At 31.4% G+C, this 26,419-nt stretch overlaps 1 protein-coding gene across 2 annotated transcripts in view; it reads right to left on the bottom strand.

The window, feature by feature from the left end:
• Positions 1 to 26,419, bottom strand: part of LOC125070924 (neurogenic locus notch homolog protein 1) — a 59,702-nt gene that overhangs the window by 9,788 nt on the left and 23,495 nt on the right. For both annotated transcript variants that reach the window (XM_047680941.1, XM_047680942.1), the window contains exons 2-7: positions 3,684 to 3,766; positions 3,076 to 3,222; positions 2,522 to 2,715; positions 1,320 to 1,551; positions 994 to 1,134; positions 163 to 487 (exon numbers count right to left, since the gene is read on the bottom strand). In XM_047680941.1, the coding sequence (XP_047536897.1) occupies positions 163 to 487; positions 994 to 1,134; positions 1,320 to 1,551; positions 2,522 to 2,715; positions 3,076 to 3,222; positions 3,684 to 3,744 (1,100 nt within the window). In that variant the 5' untranslated portion in view covers positions 3,745 to 3,766. The remainder of the gene's footprint in view (positions 1 to 162; positions 488 to 993; positions 1,135 to 1,319; positions 1,552 to 2,521; positions 2,716 to 3,075; positions 3,223 to 3,683; positions 3,767 to 26,419) is intronic.

The raw sequence follows: 26,419 nt of genomic DNA, 5'->3' as shown, positions 1-26,419 counted from the left end.
AATATTATTTACTAGTAAGAAATGATCTCAACATATGGTATGTATGTAATGAATTCTTAATTTACTTATATTATAAGTAAGTTAATTATAAGCATTTCTATACGAAACATATTAGTGAAAATAAGTAAAGTTTTATAAGATTAGCCTAAAGAAGATTCTTACCAACAAACCAGCCCGTTTCTTGAACACTGTTTCGAGAGGAATGACCCTTCGGGAGTACATTGCGGCACATAACCTCTACCTTCCTTTTCACTCACAACAAGCAGTTCCGCCAACATCTTTTGCTGTGTGCACATTGTCACATTATGTGGTAACGTGCAATGCCGGCCACATTCACCGCCGTCGCAACATTTCTGCATTGATGGACATTCCAAGTCATGGGCACAGGGTGTTCCGCAATCCAATTCAGAAGCAGTAGATGGTTGGGGACAGGTACCAGCTTTCTGCAGTTCTAAAGAAGCGGGGCAGCAGACGCCGTAGTCGTTTCCTGTTATAGATAGTTTTTAAAGCTATTTAATTTCAAATATAAATACTATGTAATTAATATTTTGGTGTATTTTTCAAACAGTGATCAGAGTTTTGCTGCACTCATTTTATAATTGATTGAATTTTAAAATGTAATTCGATTGGATGGGAAATAAAACAATATATTTATCTGATTGGTTATGATTACAAAAAGAAAAAAATATTGACTTTAAAACAAGTTAAAAAGACATATCCTGTAAAATTACTTTTCAAAAATGCTTGTAACGTCCTTCTTAAAGAGCCTTTCAGTTTTGAAATGATGAAAATATAGCTAGCGTTAAACCAACTCTTACAAAGTATATATAATATTTAAAAGTGACAACATCAATAATGGATGTCGTTTAAGTATCTACGTGCGTATATACATATATGCACGAATGTCATTGTCTCTATAATGCGTACAGGTCGAGCACTTTAAGACAACAATGGGCAGTTGATAAATAATAAATTCAACATGTCAACACGTACCTGACTCGACTAGACATCTGTAAAGTGGGGGACAGTTCGGTTTTCCAGGATCTGTACCACATAGAAACGGCCGGCTTGTCTCTGATATCAGGAGAGGTTCGCCAACAGGACAAATGTTTTGGAGACTACGTCCTCTTTTACCTAGAAAGTTAATACTAATAAAAAAAAAATACGTATAAATGCTATAGACTAATTTTATTTTGAAGCCAAAACGATAATGTCTTTAAGATAATTATAAACAGTACGTTTTGTAGTTGCGGTTTATTAATTTTAGAGGATTTTTCCCTTATGAGAATAAAAACACAGTTTTTATAAATCTTACTTACATGTAGGCACAGGAGGACACGGTGGTCTCAAGCAAGGAGCTTCCTCCAACTGGCAAGATAACTGACCAGGACAAGTGACTGCCGAACATGGATCTCTACACTTGCAAAGAGGACAGCCACGGTTGTCCAAGTCAAAGCCCAGCGGACAAAGCATACGGCATGTATGGGCGGCGCAAGGAGCTGATCGTGTACAGTTGACTAAGCCAGCTGCTGGTGCGCGAGTACCTGGCACCTAGAGATGGGGTTATAATGACTTATTTTTTATAAGAATTCTACTTTTCTGAAAGCAATATGCAATACGCGTTTGTTTATAAAAAGTGTTATCGATGTATAACGTGTGTAATAGATGACGTTTGCATATTATTAAAACCTAGTAACAATAATAATTGCAGATTTTATTTATAAGGTTCATGATCAAATATATTTGAAGTGTTGAAACAGTCATTTTATCTATTCTTGGAGTTGTTTCCTAATGCTTTGATACCCGCTGAGATGAAATTTATTGGTGTTGTTTTAGTTAATCATAAAAAATATGCCCACATTTATATTTATTATATATATTGGCGTGTTCGGAATAATTGAAAAAATCCGGATGAGGTTAAAGTATTTTTGTATTAAATTATAGTTAGAGATAGATAGATAGATAGATTTTGTGATAGTGAATCCTTGACAATAAAGACATCGTAAAATGTTTTTCTTACTAACAAAACGAACGTCTTCTCCGAATTTTAAGTCATACAGTTTAAACTGAGTGTTGATAGTGATAGACAGTCAGTAAGGCTTTTTTTTAGAGATTTATGTAATTTCGGTCTAAAACAAAATATAGCAATATTTATATCGGTTTTATTATAAGTTATCTTAATATTTATAAAATGAAGGTAAATATTTTTCATGGTTTCAAGGACAACCAGTTCGATTTGAATATTTATTCTTTCTCTCTTGTTTATTATGTGCTACATAGTTTCACGCTAATACTCTAAAAATTGCAATAATTACGTCAAATTGTTGACTTATGGTGATATGTTATTTTATACGTGTAACCGTTCAATATTAAAAGTATAAAGACAATATAGCATTGACATGACATTTCATAAGGTTAGTTTGAATATGCCATATGGTAATAATAGGTATGTGTAATGGTGGTGAAATTTTTCGGGTATAAGCATAGCAGTTATGCATAAAAGTTCTTAATATGAACATACCTCAAATCCAGCAGAATCTACACACCAACACGTGCTGACGATTTCATTATCGCACTGGATCTCCTCGAACTCTCCGTCAGAAATTCTACACCGTGGTGACCGCAGCGAGCGGACAACGCCTCGTCCACTTCGATTGTTTTCAGCAGCGAGAGCTCGTGATATCCTCTCCGATGATAATTTTATATTTTCACAACCTGATGTATACATTAAATTAAAAATTATTACAGTTTGTAAACGCCCAAATGCTACGAAAGTTGTCAAAAACTTCGTGAAACAAAATCTTGTGTTCCTTACGAAATTGTTTGAACTAAAATGGTAAACCGTCTAAATTTAGATAAAATAATTATAGATGAAATGAATAATGTTTCGGATTTTTTTTATTAATTCTTCTGACGACGATTATTTTCAAAGCGTTTATTATCAGAGTGCTTGCACTAAGCCCTACCAACGGCAAAGTACTTTGATATATTACTATTTACCTTAAGATTATTTAATCTGTGGCGACATCTATATGTTCATAAAAAAGCTGTTAACATATATGTTTGTTGAGCTACCTGTATACAATGGCTCTACACATGATCGTCCACAAGAAGTATTGCAGCAGATTTGTTCCCCGCAGTCATCATCCTCATTACAGGGTTTTGATCGTGATGGACAGGTTGCATCTTCAGCCGGACATCGACCTCTCAGCTCGGCGCTTGCTGAATTATAATAATTTTATTTTACATAGTAAATTTAAATAAAATATGTATTTGCACGCATGATTTATTCTAAACTCGAAGTAGAAAGTAGTAATAGAATATATTTTTATTATAATACACAAATAAACTTTTGTTCATTTTTTACAAATAAAATAAATAAATATTGGATAACATCACATACATTACTCTGATCCCAATGTAAGTAGCTAAAGCTGTGTTATGGAAAATCAGAAGTAACGACGGTACCATAAACACCCAGACCCAAGACAACATTGAAAACTAAAGAATTTTTTTTACATCGACTCGGCCGGGAATCGAACCCGGGACCTCGGAATGGCGTACCCATGAAAACACACTACTCGACCACGGAGGTCATGTTAAAGATTATGTTAAAAAATTTACAATCGTCTTTGTAATTGTCAATTAATTTGTTCACGCAACGTTTAGGGGATGATATATACCTTGTTGTATTAATAACAGGCATGCGCAGAGCAGCACCGCCCTCACCGCTCGCGTCGCCATCGTTGCATTACACAGGCGACCCCTGCACGAAAAATAAAAAGATTAGTTTTGTTTGATGTTTAATATTGCCGCAAAGATATTAATTATCTTAATATTATATTTATTTTTAAGGTAACGGTTGTCATATTTCAAATCTATTCGGATCAAACAATTAATCAACATAAATATAACTCTTTATATAAATTATTATAATAATTATATTAACAAAAGTATATACGGTCTTTGATCTGGAGCGAAATTTTTAAAAGCTTCCATATATCCTATCTTTGAAACAAACAAACTACCTACCTGGAACCTATTTTTATTTGATAAATCTTATACACCTGCGCCACAATGCAAAAGTATCCATCAAGCGGAATCATTTATAAACCTACAGTAACCTCCGCAATTCAATTAATGCTTTATTTGTGCAGCTTTGTTCGACACATATATACAATTTAGTACAAGCTTTTTAAATTATACGCACCTCGGTCACTTAAATTGTTTATAAAGATATTAAGATGTTCTGCTATAATTTTTGTTTTTTTTTTTTGTATTAATCGTCCCAGAGGATTTTCTATAACAGGGACCGTAATAAATTACCGTCAAATATCTCATGAATAATGCGCGGGTGTCTGTATGAAAGCGCCGTTTTTAACAATGTAACTTTCCTAACAAGGATCGCATAGTTAATATTCACTTCGAGTAAAATGTGAATCATTATAAATTATACGCGAGTACCTCCAGCCGAATGCAGTGCTGGCCTTGTAGACGATTGTAAAACGATGTACTTACCTGCATCACGGTTAGGCAATCGTATAATATGATTTTAAAATTACACAATCTAATACGAATACCTCGTTATTATGAAATCGTAAATGTTTAATTTTCATACGTAATAAGTTTATAATAATATTTACTTATTCGCTACAAAGGCGTAATCGGATGCACGTTTTTTTTTTTTTTACAATTACAGAACTTGGATTAAATAAGAAAAATAATCAATGCACAAAGGCACTGTTACTTGAGGTGCTTCAATATTCATATTCGCTCCTTCCAGCTTCAGTAAACGCTGCGATCATGTTCCATTCTCTATTACGTATTGTCGTTTTGAAGGTGTAATTGTTCATATAATTGATTGTTTCAGTGTTTGCGTTATTTATAAACATAACGATCTGCAACATCATCTGGTGGTATGTACGGTTTTTAGTGGGTTGCGATACAGCCGCAACCGCGTGGGTTTTCAATTCTGCAAATCGGACAATTGCCGCTGACTTCTAAACCCGATCCTTTGTATGGTCAGAATAGTCTCATAACCCTAGGATATAGAATAGGTATTCTATATTCTTAAGTTACCTGTCCTATTTCATTTTATTTTCGCTATAAATAATGTGAAAATTTATCACAATGAAACTCTATAAATATGTAGCTACTTGCCACATTTCACCTTGTTCCAAATCCATTTCAGTAATGTAATATTTAAATCAATTCTCGGATATTGTATAATCAAGTTTTTTTCTACTTTTAAGCTGTAACTAAAGCTTGCTGTCATAACTTGTTTCGTGATAACAAAGAACAACTAATGAAAGCGCTCGTAAAATGACGCAAATTTCATAAAATTCAATCTCCGGTACATATCGAAAACAAAAACTACCAACATGAAAACCTATAGTGTACGTGATATGATGTGATGCAGTTTATTAGGTCTTTACTATATTATCATATACAATATCACGCTCTGAGAGCAGCCATTGTTTGTTTATCATTACACCGAAGAGCGCTTACGTAATTTTAAGTAGAGCATTGTCATGCTAATTCTGCTTTCTCCTGCTTGCATTCAATATATTTTTGTAGGTCACTGAACCTAAATTAAATATATCTATCGAGATCACATATATCAATAACGGTAACAATATGTGTTTAAATTATATTACAGTATTTTTACTAACATATAATTGTATTGTAAGTTTGTAATTAATTGTCGAGTATTAGTTTTGGATTAAGTGTTTTTTTTTTTAATTTTTAAATTTCAAAATTATAAAATAATAATTAAGTTAAGTTTCATTCCTGCCAAGCGTGTCCAACTTTTAGATTAAAAGTTTTATTATTAGACGTAATTTGTTGTTAAATTATACCATTTTTTATGAGAAGTAATGTGTTTTATATGTCTTGAAATATTTTATAGGTTCATCTCTTTATGAACAGCACCTGCGTAATAATTAAAACATTTTATTACGTTAAAACCTATTCCAATGACTATAAGGTATAGCTTTATCTGTAAATGTTGTTTACGGTTGATTAGTTAAACAATGCTCTTTCTTTCGAATGTCTCATGACGTTGATAGAAACATACTAATCACTCTGAAACTATTCAATGTATTAGTTTTATGATTGTTTAAATTTTTTTAAGAAGTTAGTAATATTTTTCTAGGTTTATTAATTAGGAAGTAACCTTATTTAAATGAATAGTAAATTAAAAATATTATATGAATAATAAAAACGAAGGAGCCGGTATTAAATAAGTAGTACAATATATACTGCCTCGATAAAAAAATTGCATTAGCGATCAAATAAATGATTTCTTAAATAAATGCATTTATTAGATAGAATAATAAACTTAGCGTTTAACATAAAGTCTACATATTTCTTTGAATACTTTATGATAAATGTAGAATTTTTTACACACATATTTATGTGTACAAATTTCTTCTTCAATATTAAATTGTGTCTTCCAAATAAAAATATTAATATGATTCAAAAACTAATTCTATAGATTAGTATTTATCATAAACTAACTAATTCATTACAAAATAATTGTTTGTTGTTATTAATGTCTATTATATACCCAAATATTGAAACGTACTCGCTATTAATAAGGTGTAGTTTTATGCTTATTTGATAGAGTTATACGACAAAAATATGTCATAATTTTTTATCGACTTGTTACCCATAAAAAAGAAAACAGAATGAAATTCCGCACAGTTGAAATAGCACATTATATTTAGTCTTGAGTTATTTTCTCAGTGTGGCCACACTCAAAAATTTGAAATTAATAAAATAATAATCAAATACTACTTAAAAAAATTATTATATTTCCTGAAAAAAAATTATGTCACATAATATACGTTAAATCTATCAGTTATGAATAATCCTAGTTTAAATAAAAATAGATTCTCACATCAATATTATGTTCCTACCAATCGTGTCAAAATTTTAGATTAAAAGTTTTATTATTAGAGGATAGACGTAATTTGTGTTGCTTTATAAAATTATCTCCTTTATTTTTCTGAGAAGTAATGTGTTTTATACGCCTTGAAATAATTTATAGCTTCATCTTTTTATGTACAGCACCGACGTAATAATTAAAACATTTTATTACGTTAAAACCTATTCCAATGACTATAAGGTATAGCTTTACCTGTAAATGTTGTTTACGGTTGATTAGTTAAACAACGTCGTATCTTTGGAAAGTCTCATATATAGCGTTCATAGAAAGATACACATCACGCATGTATATAATATTTCTAATACTAAGTTTTATTGCTAATAAAATGTGCGAGAAATGGAAATTATTGTTTTTAAAATATAGGAAATAGCTTACTCTATATCTTCAGTGGTCGATAAGGCTTATGGGTAAGTTTTAAAGTGAGTGAACTCTAGCGTTGTGACGTTGTACTTGAATGACGCAAGACCCGGTGTTTTGAGTGAAAGGCACCGAGATGCGTTTACGTACCATGTGCAACTTTCTTCAAATTTTATAAAAAAAAAACTTAAAAAAAATATATAAAGGCTCTGTTTCCACTAAACAATGAATCAGTCATTGTAACTAGTTGAAATAATGTAATGCCTCTCTGTTTTTTTATTATACACTCGTTGGTTAAGTAAATTTAAAAGGAAATGTTTTTTTTTTCTATTTTCAGATTAAGATATTTTGTTAACCCATCTTGGTATATTCTAATCTCTAACGTGAACGCAAAACGAAGGGTAATTTGAATTTCATATCAGTTGGTGCATACTGTTAGTGCAAAAGGTTGTACTTCAGGTGCAAAATATTTGAGTTGAAAGACTGTGTACTTCTCAAGAGATCATAACACATTTTGAATTAATAAATTTCCTTAAACCTAATCAATATAATATTCATATTTATTCTTTTTATAATTATTATTATATTATTATTATTTCAAATTGAAGTAATCTCTTATGTAATTATTTAGGGTAATGCTTTTACTAGTTCAAAACTTTGTCGGCTATCATTCAAGCTGAGGATTTTACTTTGTGGAAATGTTATTAATCTTTACGATTAAATCTTCTGTAGGTAACTTTCTCAGAAAGATTTTTATGACATTTCGACAACATTAACAGTAATATTTGTTTTTACCAGAATTTAAAGATCCTGGGGAACACAGGAGTAGATGAATTTACTCTTTGTTTTAGTAAACTATTAAAACTATAATTTGACTTTATCTCTATATACAATAATATTACTTACAAATATTTAACTCGTCGGAATCTTTATTGAGGGGGCCCGAGGGCAGTTCCGTTGCCATTTAATTGAATTTTTTATTGCTTATAATTCTAAGTACTAGAAAGTACTACAAATTATGGGCATTATATGCATCACTCATCATATTTTATGATTTACTGTAAAAAAAATGTATGGATCAAAAGTCATCTATACTTTTTTAGCGAAATCAGCTGTATAAATAAACATTTAGTCTGAATTAGAAAGTGAATCTTTACTTTTATGGAATACAAACGATGACGAATCAGACCAGACACGACTTCGAAATGACTCGTGAGCGGTTTCACTTCAGTTCCCGTAAAATGGCCTCAGGATCGCTGACCTCACGTAAAAAAATATTATAATACAATTTAATGGCAATGGTAAAACTTTATTATTCCGCTAAACCAACTCCAATAAATAAAAATAATAAATAATAGTCTGTTGTGTGTATTACTTTGGTCGTATTAAATATTAATCGCTCAATATTATAGTTAAATATTTTTATAAAACTTTCACACATAAAGAAAGTACGTTGCTAACATGACGTGGAGTAGCATTCGTTTTTATTTTCATTGTTAAGTAAGAATTAGTTCTAAATTGAATAATGTAAATCCAAAATAAAAAACCGGTAAAGTCTGAGTCGATATCGCGTGGAGAGTGTTTCGTCTTAAATAAATAATTTGAGTTTTTCGAATTTACTATACATTGTGATAGAAAAGTAGAACAAAACAATCTCTAATTTATACCACGTAAACCGTATTAGAATGTATCGTGATCAGTGTCTAAAGCTTGAGTAAAATTACACGTCAATTGGTCAAATAGGATTAAAATAGGAGCTAAAAATAAAGAATAAAATGCACGTTTCATACCAAGTTCTTATATTTGTTATGGCATATGATTTGTATTTTTTAATTCACAAAACATTCCAAAAGTAACCTCTAAGAACAGAATTCGTTTCGCCATTAGTTCGCGATTGAGTCATCGAATTCTATTTGAGTAGGTACTAAAATTAGTTTATTTAATCAAACACATTATAGAAGTATATTTTTATTGGATGTACGAATCCCTAAAACATATCACCAAACATGTTTAGTATGGAGATGAATTATTGTATGTAAATTTAAATTGTAATTGAAAATTACAATAGGATTATTATCTTGTAGCGATGGTCTAACTTTCGGATATGACATTATTTGAACTTATTATATATATATATATATATATATATATATATATAAAACATTACGTGCATTGTGTAGATATATAATAAAATATTTACGGAGGAAAAAAAATTAAAATTAAGAAAATATTCTTTTGTTAAGAATAAAATAATTAACAGAATAATAAATAATAAAAAGACCGATGACAAAAACGTAAAATGACATAAAATGTTAAAACTAAAAATAGCGGTAATTCAAAAATTGAATCATAGGATATGACTCAATGTAACGCAATAATTTAATAAGTATAAAAAGTAAGTTAACCGAAGACTAATAATAGACTACACTATAATAATAAGCAACGACCTGAACACAATAATAATACTTTCTCCATTTCAAAACATTCCGTATTCAACTATTAAGCTTGATTTTAAATAAAAGTAAAAGAATAAATAAAGATATATATATATAATTAAGAAATATATTTGAAATTTTCGATCAACTCTATTAAGATAACATAAAATGACTAAGCGGTCAAGAAATAATCATTACCACACAATGGTTTTATCGACAAATGTACATGTATATATTCATCTACTCATGGTATGACATAATGATTTTTGAACCAAAAAAATGTGGTCCTCACGGGAGGCCCGGCAGATGTGATACATCGAAATTAATTATTATATTGAAGAACAAATATAATTGAACAAAATCAATAAACACATAATAAATATATATTAAAACAACATAGATACGAAGATAAGATGTAAGAGAGCGTAATGTAATTTGTATTCACAGCATATGGGTCGCTACCCCGAGGCGCTTAAATAAGATTGGTAAAAATAAAATTAAAAATATTTTCTAACAATGATGTGGTAACGTACTTCACAATAATTAGATATAAAATTTATTATAATTGCGAGAAATTCTGAAGGATATGTAATATCAGATAAGAGTTAAAATATCATGTTCACGTATCACACGTGAATACGGAAACCGGAATTTACTGGTTTTTTAAAACTCCAGCCACGTTCTCAGGAGATAGATAAAAACTCATCTCCATGTCCGAAGTTGTCTCGAACGAAATCGTTTGTACTTTTCTTTTATAAATAAGACATGAGCGTGTGGCACTTCTGTTTTTTCTGATCTTAGAAATAATCCATATCTGGCCGGTTCAAGTTTCACTGGTACGTTTTGGCTTTCGTTTTTATTTACAATGCGACAATGCGTCGTCGACACATGTGACCTTTGGTGAAATCCAGTTTCACAATGTGACGTATACGTTTATACATGTGATGAAACAAAAACAGGGTTATGTCTGTTTAGGAATAACCTACTTTAGGATTTATTAAGTTTATTTATAACTTTTTTTTATTAAGGAATTTTAGTCGTGATGGCCTGACAGTAATTTCAGTTAAGGACAAACATCATTGTTAAAAAAATAAAGAGGGTAATCTATTGAGATTCAAATTTCGTAGATCAATAAGGGTTATAAGGGGAACAAAAAACTTTATCGTATTTTTGCTTAGAAGTGAGAAAAACTAATTAATTTTAAATAATTATCGTGTTTGCTTTTTGATGTTGATTAATGGGTTGAATAATATTTTGTAGATATATTATTAATAAACTTCGTTAATACTAAAAGAAAAAGAAACGATTTCAAACTAAAGCTTACTCGTTTAGAAAGAAATAATAGACTATAACGTAGAGGATAACACACATTATTTCCTAGTGGAATGTGTCCGAAATGCTGCCAGAACACATGAGTTGAATCGTCGTTTCGGTGTAAATTTTAAGGATAGTGTTTATAGGGTTTTTTCAAAGCGAACTGTCTGTTCCTGACTCAGACATAGCTAAAATTATTTAACAGGTTAAGGTAAAATTAATAGTAGATTATAAGGTTATTATTGTTGGCGTTGAAAGTGTTTTTAAGGGAACGACGGGATTGACATTTAGCTTTGTCGCTAAAAATGCACGAGCATTAACGTTGAACGCTTATGAAACCGCGCGATAATACAAACTGTAGTTATTAAAGAGAACAGTTTTATTATATTTTAGTCAAGAGGGCTCGAACAAGAACTTTTGAATCGTTAATATAAAGGAATATTGTGCATGGATATGTTAAGTAAAGACGTTTTAAATTACAAGGACCTTAAGTCAACGCGGGTCACAGCTATACACGCTCAGAATTCCCCGAAGTTTCTAAAGGGATAAAGGTCTTGCGTTAACTTTATAGCTTTGGGAATAACATTTCTGTATAATTGTTATTTTAGTTTTGCATATTACTACATTGTATATATATATATATATGAATGTACGTATATTTATTAATTTAGGATGGCAGTTAAGCTAATGGTCGCCTGATAGTAATGGGCACTTTTAACTACATATTTCGGCATAATTATTGATGTAAAAATATCCAGCCATTTCTCGATAAATTATTTACAACGTTAATACTCCTCAAACCTTCCGTGATTAATCGATGACATTAAGTCCTTGGTAAAAACACCTGAAAAACACTAGTTCGTTCGCCATTCAAACCAAAACGCACTAATGTTTTTTTTTTATGTATTATTTATATATATGTTATTATGCTATTGATGAAGCTGCAATCTTTTTTGATAGAATTGATAATTGTCGTTACATAATTTAAATATTGTAACATAATACTTTTATAAAAATTTGAATTATGAACAATAATGACAATGAGTACCGTCATTTATTGCATCCGTTTTCACATGTCTGGGTTGCCGTATTGAGCCGTTTCTGTTTGGTTTTCACCAATACACTCGTATAGGTTGACTCCTACATAATATGTAAATAAAAATAGATTATAGTTACGTGTTCCATATATTGTACTCTTGTGAAGGTGGAGTTGAACTTTAAACTCGACTTTAATTAACATACATTTCGTTTCCTTTGAAGTATTCTTTATAAAATTTGCGCAGACTAGCTGAAAGAGATTCTGCAAGGTATTTACGTGAGCCGCTCCTTTAGCTGCGAGGTATAGATATTTTTGTCTCTATTTGTATTTTGACACAGGTTCTAGGTAAAGAAATGAGTATTTGTCTACATGTGAATCAACTTTACATTTACCCACACACATATAGTTTTTTTTTTAATTTTATAAACACAAAGTCAATATTTGCGGTCCTTAAAACGTTTGTCAAAATTTTTACTTATGAATTAGAAGCCTTAAATTGTCAATGGGAATTGCTTTATATTGTGAAGAAAGAGAGATATCATACATACCTTATTAATAAATAAAGATATTAATAATCTGTCGTAGAATAATGAAACTGTAACGAGCGCCTAGTAGGAAGGCTTGGTATTAGTTGATGTAAGGCTGTCAACTGGAGACAAGACATCGCTACGGGCGAAAGGCTAGTGGCCAGTAATTATTAAAAGGAAAGCTAGTCGTGACAAACAAACCAACACACACATGGGTCATTGAATTTGCGCATACGACTTGCTTTCACCATTTCTCTACTACACAACCTTCTCTGAGTTAATCATTGAATATTTTAAAGCGACATATTTTAGCGACGATAAATTTTATGCATATTTCAGATGATGTCTGTGGAGACTTGACGTTATCAAGTGTATGGTAATGGTATACACAAATATTATAAGTATATTATATATATAGTCGTCGTTGTTTTATTTGCTAGTGATCGGACAGCTTTTGAACAACTTGACCGATGACACACAACATGGGTATTTGTTTTGTTTAGAAGTTAGTATAAATATAAAACAAAATTCTTTCTATCCTTTTCTAACACACATTCAAGAAACGGCTATATTTGAGTTCTATCAAATCGAGTGTACAAAAGAATCGGGACTGATATATTTAAAATGATATTTCCATAAATTGAATTGAATGGCTCAATACCGCTTCGGAGGGATTTAAGTACTCCTAGTTGTAAGCTATTTTTATAGAAACGATTTTGTTAAAATTGTACCTAACTATTTACATATTATTTTTAATTAAGTTAGTATATTTAAATATTTTTTTTTATTTAATTACCATTATTGCATATACATATATGGAAATTGCGTAAAAGTACAAAGATGTCCTACGGTTCGGCAATAACCTTCTTCTCTTTCTAGCACACAAATCATGCAGTATCAGTATCAGTTCCTTTATGATGTTTTTTCTTCAGTACCGAGCACGTGATATATTTATAAACACAAATAATAAGGCATTTAACTAAAACTAAACTCAATGATGTATAAGACTAGGACTATAGGAGTATTCTTCACAATGGACTTTCTCGACTTTTATTTTATCATAAAAGCATGTGAACTAATCACATAATTTTGAATATATTAAACCTATGAATAATGTACTAATTAATCTCGTGTTAGTGCGCCGAAGTTTCAACTTCCGAATCTCTTCGATGAAAATTTGAATCCTATCTATATTTTAATTACATTAATGTAAATTCAAGCTCCGCTCAGAATATAACATAACGTTCGATGGCTCATAAAATATAATTAAACTTTTAAATTGAGACAAAAGCAATAAAGCACAAAATATGAACAGGATCAGAAATGAAAATACGAACGACAAACTGTTCTAATAATGTGAGTTGTTTTTAAAATAAAATATTTGATGCATGGCGTGCACATCAAGTTTACATTTTCGGGAACAGTAAAAAGACAGAAATGCATTTATTACAACATAATACATAATTGTATACTTGCTTATTAATTACATTTTTTTTCTTGCTTTTGTCATTGTTTTTTGTATTCCTAAGCCTTATTCATTCATCATCATTAACTTCATTTAATTTTAGGATCAATTTAGCCATTTGAGATAGTTGGTGTCATTGGTGCGCCAATACGCACAATTCGGAATTTCTTAAACTAAAGTAAGGTTTGAAGTTTATTCCACGATGCTGCTCCAACGAGGGTTAGGAGGATACAAATGGGACAGAATATCATCTCATTCATCCAACCTGAAAATTATTAAGTTCATGAAAATTCAATGTTGGGCAACCTTCGGTTAAGTTTCACAGTAAGTTTTATAAAAGAAAAGAAATGCATGTCATGCTTTTCAGACCATCCATATAGTTTTCCCGAAATTTGACAAAACGTGACATTTTATTTTAGCCCGCGGCGTGGTATGAGCGAAATGTCGTACGACTTGCTTGTACCCTTAACTGTAAAAGGGTTTACATCAATAAATGACATTTACCACTATAATAAAATTTACGAGGTACGTGTGCTTCGTGTTCTGAATATTTCGCATTTACGAAACAAATTTGGCCACGTATGTTCTTAATTTCCATCAGAGACACGATATGCAATTTAGATCAGTACGTTGTCTGTACAAACAAACACTGAAACTTAAATAAAAACTTGTAAATATGACCAATAATTGTTAAAAATTTCTAACTATTATTTTTATTTAAATAAAATAAAATATTTTTAGGAATTTTATCTGACACTACAAATAATGTGTTAATTGATTTAACACTTTATTATAGCGTGTACCTAATTTAATTAATGTACTGAATACTGACATACGCATATTATTACTATTTTCATTTTATTATTAAAAAATATTCCTACAACCAGGATAAGTTCAGTGGGGGCTATTTTATGTATTGTAGTTGCAGAATTTTTACTATACTTTTTTCGATTCTACTGTAAGCTATTTTTGACAGGCACTGGCCGTAATTAATAGGATTGGTGTATTTATTAAAAACATATCTCAAAACATTTTTATTTTTGCGGAATAATGAATCATAAAATGTAAATCGTATGCAAATTCATTCAAACATAAAACGATGGAACATTTTGTTTTAAGCCTAAAAAAATGACTTTATAATAAAACCTTTTTTAATTATAGTATTATAATTGAATTATTTATTAAGCCATTATAATAATACGATAAAATATATAATTCATTTACACATAAAATTATTGTTTAAAATTTAATATTTAAATTTAGTTCTTACCTTATTGTTCTCTATAATTCCTTATTTTTATTATTTTTAAAAATATAGTTCAGTATATTTACATAATAAGTGATAGTCCAAGAATTATTCTGTAATGAGCATCGTGTTAAAGAAAACTCCTAATCACTATAATTAAGCAGATTACCATTATTCCAATAAAATATTTAGACAACTTTTTTTTGTTAGGAAGATTTTATTGGAAAGATACAAATTCATGTATGTTTCCTTAAATTTTATTTTTATTATTTTCGAATTTCGTCCAAAGGTGACCTCGTTTTTATTTGGCGCTTAACAAAATTGTTACTCATTATAATTACACAAGTAGATTATAATGATGTCTTAAGCACATAATACTGTTATAAAGAGATAAAATATAATTCACAATCATCGTTCTGTACGAGCGAATACTTTCACCTCACTCATTCGACTCGCGCATGATAATTTAACATTTTAGAGAGTGCGATTAAGGTTGCGATTTTTGTTGCTAATGTACTGTAAGAGATAAGGCGTTTATTCTTGTTCCTTTAGCTAAAACTTTGTTGCCTATACGAATATTTTGATTTATAGCGTTATAGTGGCTAGGCTTCTTTGCAGATCATGGAGTAATGGGATCCGATCGAGATAGTGTCTATATATGTGTCTATGTCTATAAGTCACTGAAATTTTCTGTCTTTGTTAGTCTGATAATTCCGATAATATTTTTAAGATCAAGGAATCTTAAAATTATCCTGCGCGAGTCAGATATCACATAGATATATTCATTCTGCTCCTAATTACGCTTCAGTTGCATTGTAGTGTTGTTTATTTACTGTAATGGTAGTTGGCTCCCATTGGAAGGGAGTGCCCTTCGGCTGAACGCTTAGGCATCGGTGTGCCCAGGTAACGGCTTTTACTAGTCTCACAATAACAACTGCCCTAAGCGAAACTGAAAACCCAGCAAGGTGGAAACGCAACTATCAATGCAACGCAGGAGTTTCGCAAATTAAGAAAATGATCAGAAATTAGGAGAAGTCATCATAGACATTGCCCGTCATGAGAAAAAATTGTGTTAAGGACATCATAATTATATTTCGTATTCAAGAACTTATCACTTTCAAATAACTACCTATGTTCTAGAGAGTTCACTGAATAATTAGAACTATTATTTTATTTTCGCTTATATAAGGAATGCAACGTTTTAATTTCGATAACAATAATAAATAACTTGATTCAAAAGGGACGTTTATATATACATATATCTAATACAAGCATATTATTGAAGAAAAAAGATACGAATTTTAAATTTCCTAAAATAGAATATTTTTTCTTTTTGTTTGTTCTTCAATCCAAAAGTTGTACATACCTTTATTGTACCCGTGTGCAGCCGGGACAGATAGCTAGTATATCATATATTGCTATTTGCATAAGGAATTTATTTAAGAAGTACAACTGAAAATGCTGATAACTTAAATGCAAAAGAGAATTCGCTATACGTTTTACGTCAGCCACTTCTGAAATCACCCGCTTCGTGAATAGCAAATCGCATCTCGATAAACCAACAGTTTTACCACTCGCTACTTCAAAGTCATAATCATTCATGATACTGATTTTCTTTCTTCGCTTTCTTTCTTACTATAAAACGAATCAGACTACTCATAATTATGTTTTGCTTAAAATTGCGAGGCAGATATGCAAATGGGCCATTTGATGATAAGTTGCCACAATATCGCCCATAGAAAGAAGGGGGGGGGGGGGTGTTGTAAAAAATATTAACTATTCCTTATATCACCTGTGCATCATCAATCTTGGGTACTAAGATGTCATGTCCCTCGTGTGACACTTATTATAAATCAGAAAATATTCTCTGTTCAAGGTCGAGTTCGAAATTTGAATAACCAAGTTAAAAAAAAATAAATAATGTAAGCCGGTTTGGCAAGTGGATTCTACCAAGAAATTCCGGCAAGAAACTAAGTTACTATATCCTGCCAATTATTATCTATCCTGTTCTGCGATTCTGTAAAAACCACGATCAAATTCGAATTTAGTTTCGTTTCTGAAATCATTTCTATGCGCATCTGAATTGAAAGATATTTGGCATTCTGTAACTGGTATGGGAATCAACGAATACCTTCGCGCTTTTTATCATATGTATACCTAGCATTTTATGAATAATGAGCCCTATTTAGAGTATAATGCGAAGTTAATTACACTAAGCTTCTTCTGTTTGTTAGAACAACGTTACTGCTGAATCTGCTGCACTGATGATTTTTTAATTAGTGAAACGCGGTTGTCATGGTTACAGCTAGTTCAATTTATATTTTTGGAAAATTGTCGTATCGAAATCAATCTTTAAGATTGATGCGATAAAAAAGAGCTTCAATTACATACGGCCTTAATCAGGGAGTTTTTCCTTTATATCTATTATTTATTCCATTCGGGAACGATTAAATTACGTTTATAACAGACGCAGAATTTCAATAACACATTCAGAATATTTTTATACGTATTTAGAAGATTTTTTTAAATAAGGTATACGATTACCGACACACAGCAACATGAAATACTCGTATTGATGTTTGGTGGCAGAATCATTCATGCGTATGTAATACGCAGATGGGCCTTCACAAACCTACCCACTGCACTGGTTAAATATAACAGAGGGAAGAAGTAATGTCTGTTTTTTCACGTTCAATTAGCTCGACGGATTATATCGTTAAATAAAATATTGGGTGCGATTGATTATGAAAAAAATCCTCAGTGATATTTATTTCGATTCGTAGTTTCGGAAATTTCAATTAATTTGTACCGAAATTTTGATTGAACGCAGCTCACTCTCACAATAATTTCCTTCTAGAAATATGAATAAAACCCTAAAACAATATTTAATTAACATGGTCACCACAGCGCCATCTAACGATTTTAGTTGTACAATCAGATATATTTTTGAATGATATTTTAGCCTTATTTAATTTCAAAACCTAAAAAATGATATATGATGGTAATTAACGTTCTCATCATAAAATTATTTCCTATTGATTTTAAGATTGTTTTGAAAAGAGAACTTCTCATTACTAATAAGTACTGTCAATTAGTTAAGTGAAAAATACATAAAAGCAATGAAGCATTGTATTATGTGATTAATCCTGTATCGAAAACCACTGAAGACGTTAAACCTCAGCTATAACTCGTGTTGTGTTTTATATTATGGTTTCCCAAAACCTCATAAGTTACGACGACGTTCTATAATCAAAAATATTCACATTTACAATTAAATCTGAACAGACCAAATCATGGACAGCAATTCAACATAAATAAAGATGATTTATTTGAAGTATGTTTATATTAGAATCAATCATCGTATTCGGCTTACGAATTCCTACTGTTGTTTGTACAAACAATATCTCTGTATCACGTAGGACTTGGATTACTATTACGTTATAAACAAAACCCGTTCTTGTAGCCTCGAGGCTTTTTGTTTGTTTTATACACATATATAATATAATTTAATTCAGAATATACTTTATTTTAGATGTTTTGTTAACTTTTAAATAGTCATTGTCCAAGTCAGTTGCGTAAGTTCTATTTAGATTTTATTTGCTCTAATGACTAGCCCATTAGATCGCAGATCTCAAGGGACTGGAATGAAACCCAGGGTCGGGAAAAGCTGACAGATTGCTTTCCTATAAGACGAGAACTATGTAAATGTAATAGATGTGTTTGCGCACATTATGCATAATAGGAAGTGCTATGACACGGTTAAATGGAAGCACTGGCGAACTATAATATTTCCTGGGTAGTTGACTATTCTCCGTTAGGTGTCGTCGCAGTGACCAAAATCGATCAGAAGGACATTATCATTTATATGTAAATTGTCATTGACACCAAAAACACTATCTTAATCTTCCCCGTCTTATGCATAACAAGCGACAAGCATTGTTCTGGTTATCTGCCCTGTCCCCTAAAATATTTTTAAGAGACCTTCTAGGGCACCTAACCAATGGTCCAAGACTTGATCAACATCGGCGAGGCGAGGCGCTGGGAGGCCCCATCGAGCGGCACCCGGGCTTTATGCACCACTGGACTCTAGATTGAGACAGGCCTGATCACGAGACAAATTGGTAATCCATATCTACCATAAAAAAGTCGCAGTCAATTACTTACTAAGGCTTTTTTATTGTAACGATAAAGATATCAGACAATTCGTCAAGAGAAGAAGGCTCATTATAAAAATCTTGGAGAGTCTAAACTTCGCAGTGATATGCTCCTTCAGTGAAGGCCCTCGAGGTAACAATCCACCTTCTTTAGCTGCAGCGCTTGACCTGATTTCACTGGTATCTTGCACTGAGCTAAGATTTTAACCCCCTTTCAAACTCTTATACTCTATTTTTATAACACTTCCATTGTATGTTTAAAGCGTGGGACCATGACATTTCATACGACCGTGAAAACTTTTACATATCAGTTAAGTACCATTTCTTTTATTTAACGTTATACTCGGATGATTTTTTATTAGATACCCGTGCTGAATTTGCACGAGTAAATATCTTACGAAATTATTTCTCCTTCGATTTCCCACCGTAAATTGAAATTTCCAAAAAAATCTATTTATTTAGTGGATGCTCTCGTTACAAAATCAACTTTCTAGACTAAATTGTTTCGGCTGTGCAATAATTAGTCACGAGTCACGGTTTTAAAGAAACATACTGTGCATATATTTTAGATGTAGAGACGTGTAACCTTTATGTAATATTGATGCAGGTCAGAACATGAAACTCGGATCGTATTCAGGAATACTCGCTCCTAACGGTATTAATCGCGTAGGATTAACTCCTCTCTGCACCCTATTAGAACTGCGTAGTAGATAACCTAGTAGGCTAAGAGCAATGCAATGTTGATGTTACATTAAGCATACTAGAAGTTTCGAAATTAACTGTTATGTGTAAGCAATAAAGAGAAATAAAAATATCGGTTTTGATAGTTTTAAATTTACCGGTTGAATTGGGTAAATAAAAATACGTGAACACTTAAAACATGTTACGATTTGAAAAATATTTAACATAATAAATATTGCAATCGTTCGATTAGCGGTTAAAAAAGTTGAATGCACAAATTAGGCATAGGCTTAACTATGATTTCATTCGCTGCACATCCGTTACGAGCGATGCGTTCACTGACCTACACGCGGATGCGCGCGCGCTGGGAACATTGCTCGTTATAGCGGGTAACACCGATACCAGTTCAGCTATTGAAATAGCTTCTCTTTTTCTAACCAATCGAATGTTTTCTACGAGAAAGTTAAGAATCGTCATATTTTTACTATTTATGGTAGACGAAGCCTAGTGTAGGTTTTGGTTATTTTCTATACAATCAAAGACTAAACTTTCTTTATATATTTTTGATCATTTTTCAAATCAAGTAATAATAAAATTTTCATGACATTTCATTTTAGAATGGATACTCTTTACAAAGTACTAATGGATAATCTTTACAAAGATTAAGCCGAGCTGAGCGAAAGTGGAATATTTGCTAACGTCATTATTTGACAGTATACTTATAAGAAAACATTCCAAGAATCTATCTTTAAAAAAATTTAGGTTACCTCTGTTGAGATACTTAACAGCGTCTGTAATAAAATTATTAAGACGGAGAATGATCCTAGTAATCAAACTAGTAATACGATTAAAACTTTTAAATGTGTTTTCTAGTCAAAGATAGTTATTAAGGCTAACAAACTGGGAAATAAGTAACTAATGTTAAGTGGTCATAGGTAGATATATTTTACAGTGCCAATGCAAAATATAGTATATATTAATCATTCCATACATTAATAATGCGTAAATAATTTTGGGAACTAATATGTCATGTTCCTTGTGCCTGTAGTTACTTACCTTTCGAAACAGAATATTACTGTTTGGCGGTAGAATTTACCTACCTAAAAGGTACACATATGGACTTGCATAATAGCCCAACATTAAGTATAAACACTAAGACAGCACAAAAGAAGTCCAACTTTATTGCATTTTTACTATCAAAGTGTGTCGATCGCAGCGTATTTTATTAAAGACTTCTTAGTTTTAAAATTATGCATAGCTCGGTCGCAATATTTAAAATTTTCATATTCCTTATTCTAATATAGAATAAACATATACATAACTAACTTATTTTTCGTTTATTGCTTCTAGAAATAAACACATATTATCTTCTTTAAATCAAGAATAACCATCAACATGAATTCTAGGTATTTGCGAGTTTTAATTGCGTTTAGTTATATGATGGATTGTAATCAATTTTGTATCGCAATTTCTGTAATGAACTTTTAATTGTAATAACTCTAATTGGTACTGACACTGATAAGAAGAGATAACGGATGAGAATCACTATAGCACAGATGGTTATCTGTTCAAAGACCAGCTAGCATATATAACAATATATATTTATCTAGCACCTAGTCTTGTGGTTAGCCTATATGGCAGCCGATTTCGAGGTCCTGGAAGCAAAGTCGGTTCTTTGAAATATTATTGCGTTTTTCCGTTGAAAATTCTCCCTGCTGTCACAATTAGAATAAGAGACCACGTAAAGCCGTTGGTCCTGCGCCTGAACACTTTCCGCCCGTGCCAGATTTGCCGACATATCGAATTATGAAAGGGAAGAAATAGTCGTAGAAATAGTCCTCAAGAAGCATTAATATAGGACCTGCGTAATCGGTTCAAAGGCTATTTTTTATTTTATTTTCTTAGGTAAGCAGACTCGCAATGATCGTCCCATGATGGTGACTGATCACCACCGTTGTACATTGGTATTGTAAGAAATATTAACCATCCCTTATACCACGAATGCGCTACCAACTTTAGGAACTATGATGTTATGTGCCTTGGGCCGATAGTTCACTGGCTCACTCACCCTCCAAATCAAAATTATTGCTACTCCACTATAGAATATATTATGAGTGGATGGTACTTACGCAGAGAAGTTCATATGCAGCGAGTTAATAAATGTTATAAAATAAAAATCTTATCCATTAAATAAAACCATATATGTATGAGTGTCACTAGCTTTCGTAGTGATCGGTCAACGCGTCGAAGTCTATTAATCTCAAATAGATTTAACTGGATATAACTGATTCATTTTTATTGAAGCATTCGGAGAAAATTCCATAAATAATCGTGTATATATTTTTATATGCTAGCGTTTTTTAGCTTTATATTTATGTAGGAACATGTGTCATTATATTTGAATATATGAAATTGAAATTTCTATATGCTTGTTGACTTCCAGACAGGAGACATAACATAACATACATATAATTGCACTTAACTAAGTTGAAAAAGAGTAACTACTGAGTTTCTTGTCGGTTCTTCTCGGTAGAATCTACATTTCGAACCGGTGGTAGATTTACTTTAAATAGTTTGTTAAATAACCATTCCAAAAGCGCTTGTAAAAGCCTACTTGAATAAAGTATATTTTGATTTGATTTGATTTAAATCTCGCATATACATAATATAATGTCAAATATAGATTTAAAATAAAACAAATTGTTATTTCCAATTAAGACTACATTTTAGTTAACATTTAGCAAAGCGGCCGTGTAAGACTAGTAAAGCTAGTTTAATCATAATTTCTACGTTGACTAATATTATAATTGATAAGGAAATGTTACTTAAAGATGAGGGCGAATTAAGGCAATCTTAACAGCCCAGATTACTTACAGCTTATAGATATGTATAGCTATGCTAATTTAAATTGGAACTCGAACAAGGAAATGGCAGAATTAATATTTGACTAATTAAACATTATCTTTGAACAAAGATAACCTTAATTTGCAAAAGCCTCTTTATAAATTTGGTGTAAAGACTTAATCAAGTTTCAAAAAATATATCTAGAATAATATTATACTCTACATATATATAACTCTGTCTGTCTGTTGCTATTTAACCAAACCACTGAATCGAATTTGATGAAATTTGGTACGAAGCAAACTTGAACTCCAAGGAAGAACTTTTTTATGCTTAATAGACGACCAACCACTAAAATGTGAGAAAAGCCGCAGCAACAACTAAATAACAACAAAAAAAAAGTAGTATATAGTTTGAAGTTCTGAAGCGCTACTGATTTAATTTTTTTAGTCGCTTGCCAAAAATGTTTTACTTGATCAAATCAAATAAGATTAAGGATACGACAGAAAATAAAAAGAATTATTTCTGTTTGTATTTTACTTTAAAATAGATTAATAGACTTAATATAATTAATGGATAGAGCAACGCTAATGCTCTATCTATTCACGCTAATACGTTGTACTATCTATTTATAATGAATACATTCATTAACGTCTTTTAATCTTTCTTTAATACCAGGAACTAAACCATAGACAATAAAAATACTATTTTATTCTAAAAAAAGAAAACCATTATAAAATAATGGCAAGGAAAAATATTAGTCAGCGTAAGTTTTATATTCGAAAAATCGATTTATCAAACGCTAAAAACTAAGTGCATATCAAGTTTTGGCAGTGCATTATGTTGAATGTGGGTCAAGCAGAGTCTATGTATACAGAGCGGTCAATACGGAAGACGTTTAAGAACATACCAAAGTACCTGATTTATATATGAAATGTATAACTCCCGTAAGGTACGATTTTTTTTTTGTTTTTATGTCAAAGGTGGCAAACGAGCAGGAGGCTCACCTGATGGAAAGTGACTACCACCGCCCATGGACATCTGCAACACCGGGGGGCTTGCAGGTGCGTTGCCGGCCTTTCAGGAAAGAGTACGCTCTTTTCTTGAAGGTTCCCAAGTCGTATCGGTCCGGAAAAAACGATTGCAGCCTAAGTAAAATAACTTTGAAACTTCTTCGTAATTTTTTGTTATCTCCATAAATAAATATCTATGGTTTCCTAATATACTATTTTCATTTCCCGCTACTATCATTTTATCGACGAAATAACGCCCATAAAAATAATGACGTCGTACGGGTCGCGCATACAATCGCTTGCAAATGCGGTTAGCACAATTTCAAGTGGTTATTGCGAGTGCCGAGACTCTCCGTTAGCAACTGGTATATAGGATAGGAAATAATGTTTTTTGAAGTTGTTATTTATTAAGACTAAGTTTTGTTAAATATATCGTCGAAAGCAATGAGGTCATCATTTTTGTGTAGATATATGTATTTTATTAATCAATTAAAAGCTTTTTTTTATTATATTATGTGGAATACATTTTATATATCATGATTATTGTCAAACTGCGTAAAAGCTCTTGTATTTTATAGTCCTTTTGTCATAAAGTCACACATTGTACGAAACTTGGCACCAGAGTAGACAGGGTGACAAGAAGGATACATATTTTCTTTCTATCATTGTATAATACATACATAATATACATTGAATATACGTGCTAAAACAGAACTATAACCTATAGATCTATTTACACACAAAGGTAACTACGTGCAACTACACGTAAATCAATGGTAATCGTATACACTAATTTGTATGGTTTTTGCTGACTTTACTCTTAAGTTAATCGCTTCACGCATACTAAGACGTCTTGTTAGCACGAGCGTCACTCTAATTAACGCCGATAATGTAATGATAACGAGGAGGGGTGTACCTTTGTGACTTAATAGATCTATCTGTTCATGCGTTTAATGGAAGGGAGAGATAAAATATATATATTAGTGTTAACATATAGAGACTACAGAAAGAGGTAGAAATGAAAAAAATACGGAAACAATACAATAGTCCCAAATAAATGGGATAAGAACAAACGAATTCCGATGATTCAATTTATATTATCGAAGAGGGAATGTAACGTGTGGAGATGTCTTAAACGGTTACTTTTAATATTTATACATTTTACAGGCCTAGAATAAAAATTCGTTCGCAATACGCTGGCTGCTTGAGTTTGCACCGCCAGGACTGGACCAGTGGACCGGTCCGTTACCACGGTACTTCGCAACTGTGGGCCACGTTTACGGCTCGATGCTCCACGCGATCTACATATCGCGCTATTATCGAACCACATGATTAGGCTTATACGATTAAATAGTGTTATATCGGTTCAGGAAATATTGCGTTGATTTTAAAACTTGATGATGCTGAATATTACATATGTAGATGCGATAAAAAAAAGCTGTGTATTTATTTTAAACTCTACATTAATTCGATTAGTGTATTTTTTTACTTGTTTTAATATCTAATGTCTGACATAAATTTTTTGTAAACAAATATCTAGAGCGCCACCAAAAGCCAAAATACACTTTATTGAGGCAGGCTACTAAAAGTGCCACTTCAAAGCAATCCTTCTACTGGTTCTGACTTTAAATTTTACAGTGAAGAACTGGCAAGAAACTCAGTAGTTACTTTATTTCATCAATCGATATAACACTTATTGTACGTTAGCACTATGCGAAAAACCTTAATTGATATATATATATTTATGTATTGTACTATTTCTTTTCATAACTATTTACTTGGTGGTAGGGCTTTTTCCAAGTCCATCATTCCGTCTGTGTCCGTGTGGTTTCAAGGATTAGAGTAAGGTAGGTTAGCTAGTGTAATTACAGACAATGTCCCTACATTTTAGTCCCAAGGTTGGCGGCGCATTGTCAATGTTAAGGCTGGATATATTTCTTACAGTGCCTACTTACTTGGTAGCCTATTTACTCCTCCTATTTATATCTACGTAAAATAAAAATATAAAAAGAACTTAACACTTGATAAATACAAGTATAAAAATAATAAATAGGTTTAGTTTTTTTAGGTTAAGCTTTCATTTAGAAATTACACAAATTGCTTTGTTTTTTTGGAACAAGTAACCTCGTTATGAGTGCAGTTCTTAATTCAATTCGGGTTAAAATTTAAACATATTTCGACAATAAAATAAATTGAATGATTGTGAGAGCTGCGAGCGTTCGCTTAAATATTATATTTTGGTAAAATGAAATACGAAATTTAAATTCTTACAAGTATAAAAAAACTTATGGTCAAATTTCTGTCCTCTTTTTATGAGTCATTAATAATTTCCAAATTCACATATACAAACACATAAATGACAAGCCACCCCTTTTTGTTCTAAAATAAATAAGATAAA

This window comes from Vanessa atalanta, chromosome 18, assembly GCF_905147765.1.
Source record: "Vanessa atalanta chromosome 18, ilVanAtal1.2, whole genome shotgun sequence".
NCBI lineage: Eukaryota > Metazoa > Arthropoda > Insecta > Lepidoptera > Nymphalidae > Vanessa > Vanessa atalanta.
The sequence above is the reverse complement of the archived record's forward strand: the minus strand, read 5'-3'. Positions and strand labels throughout refer to the sequence as shown.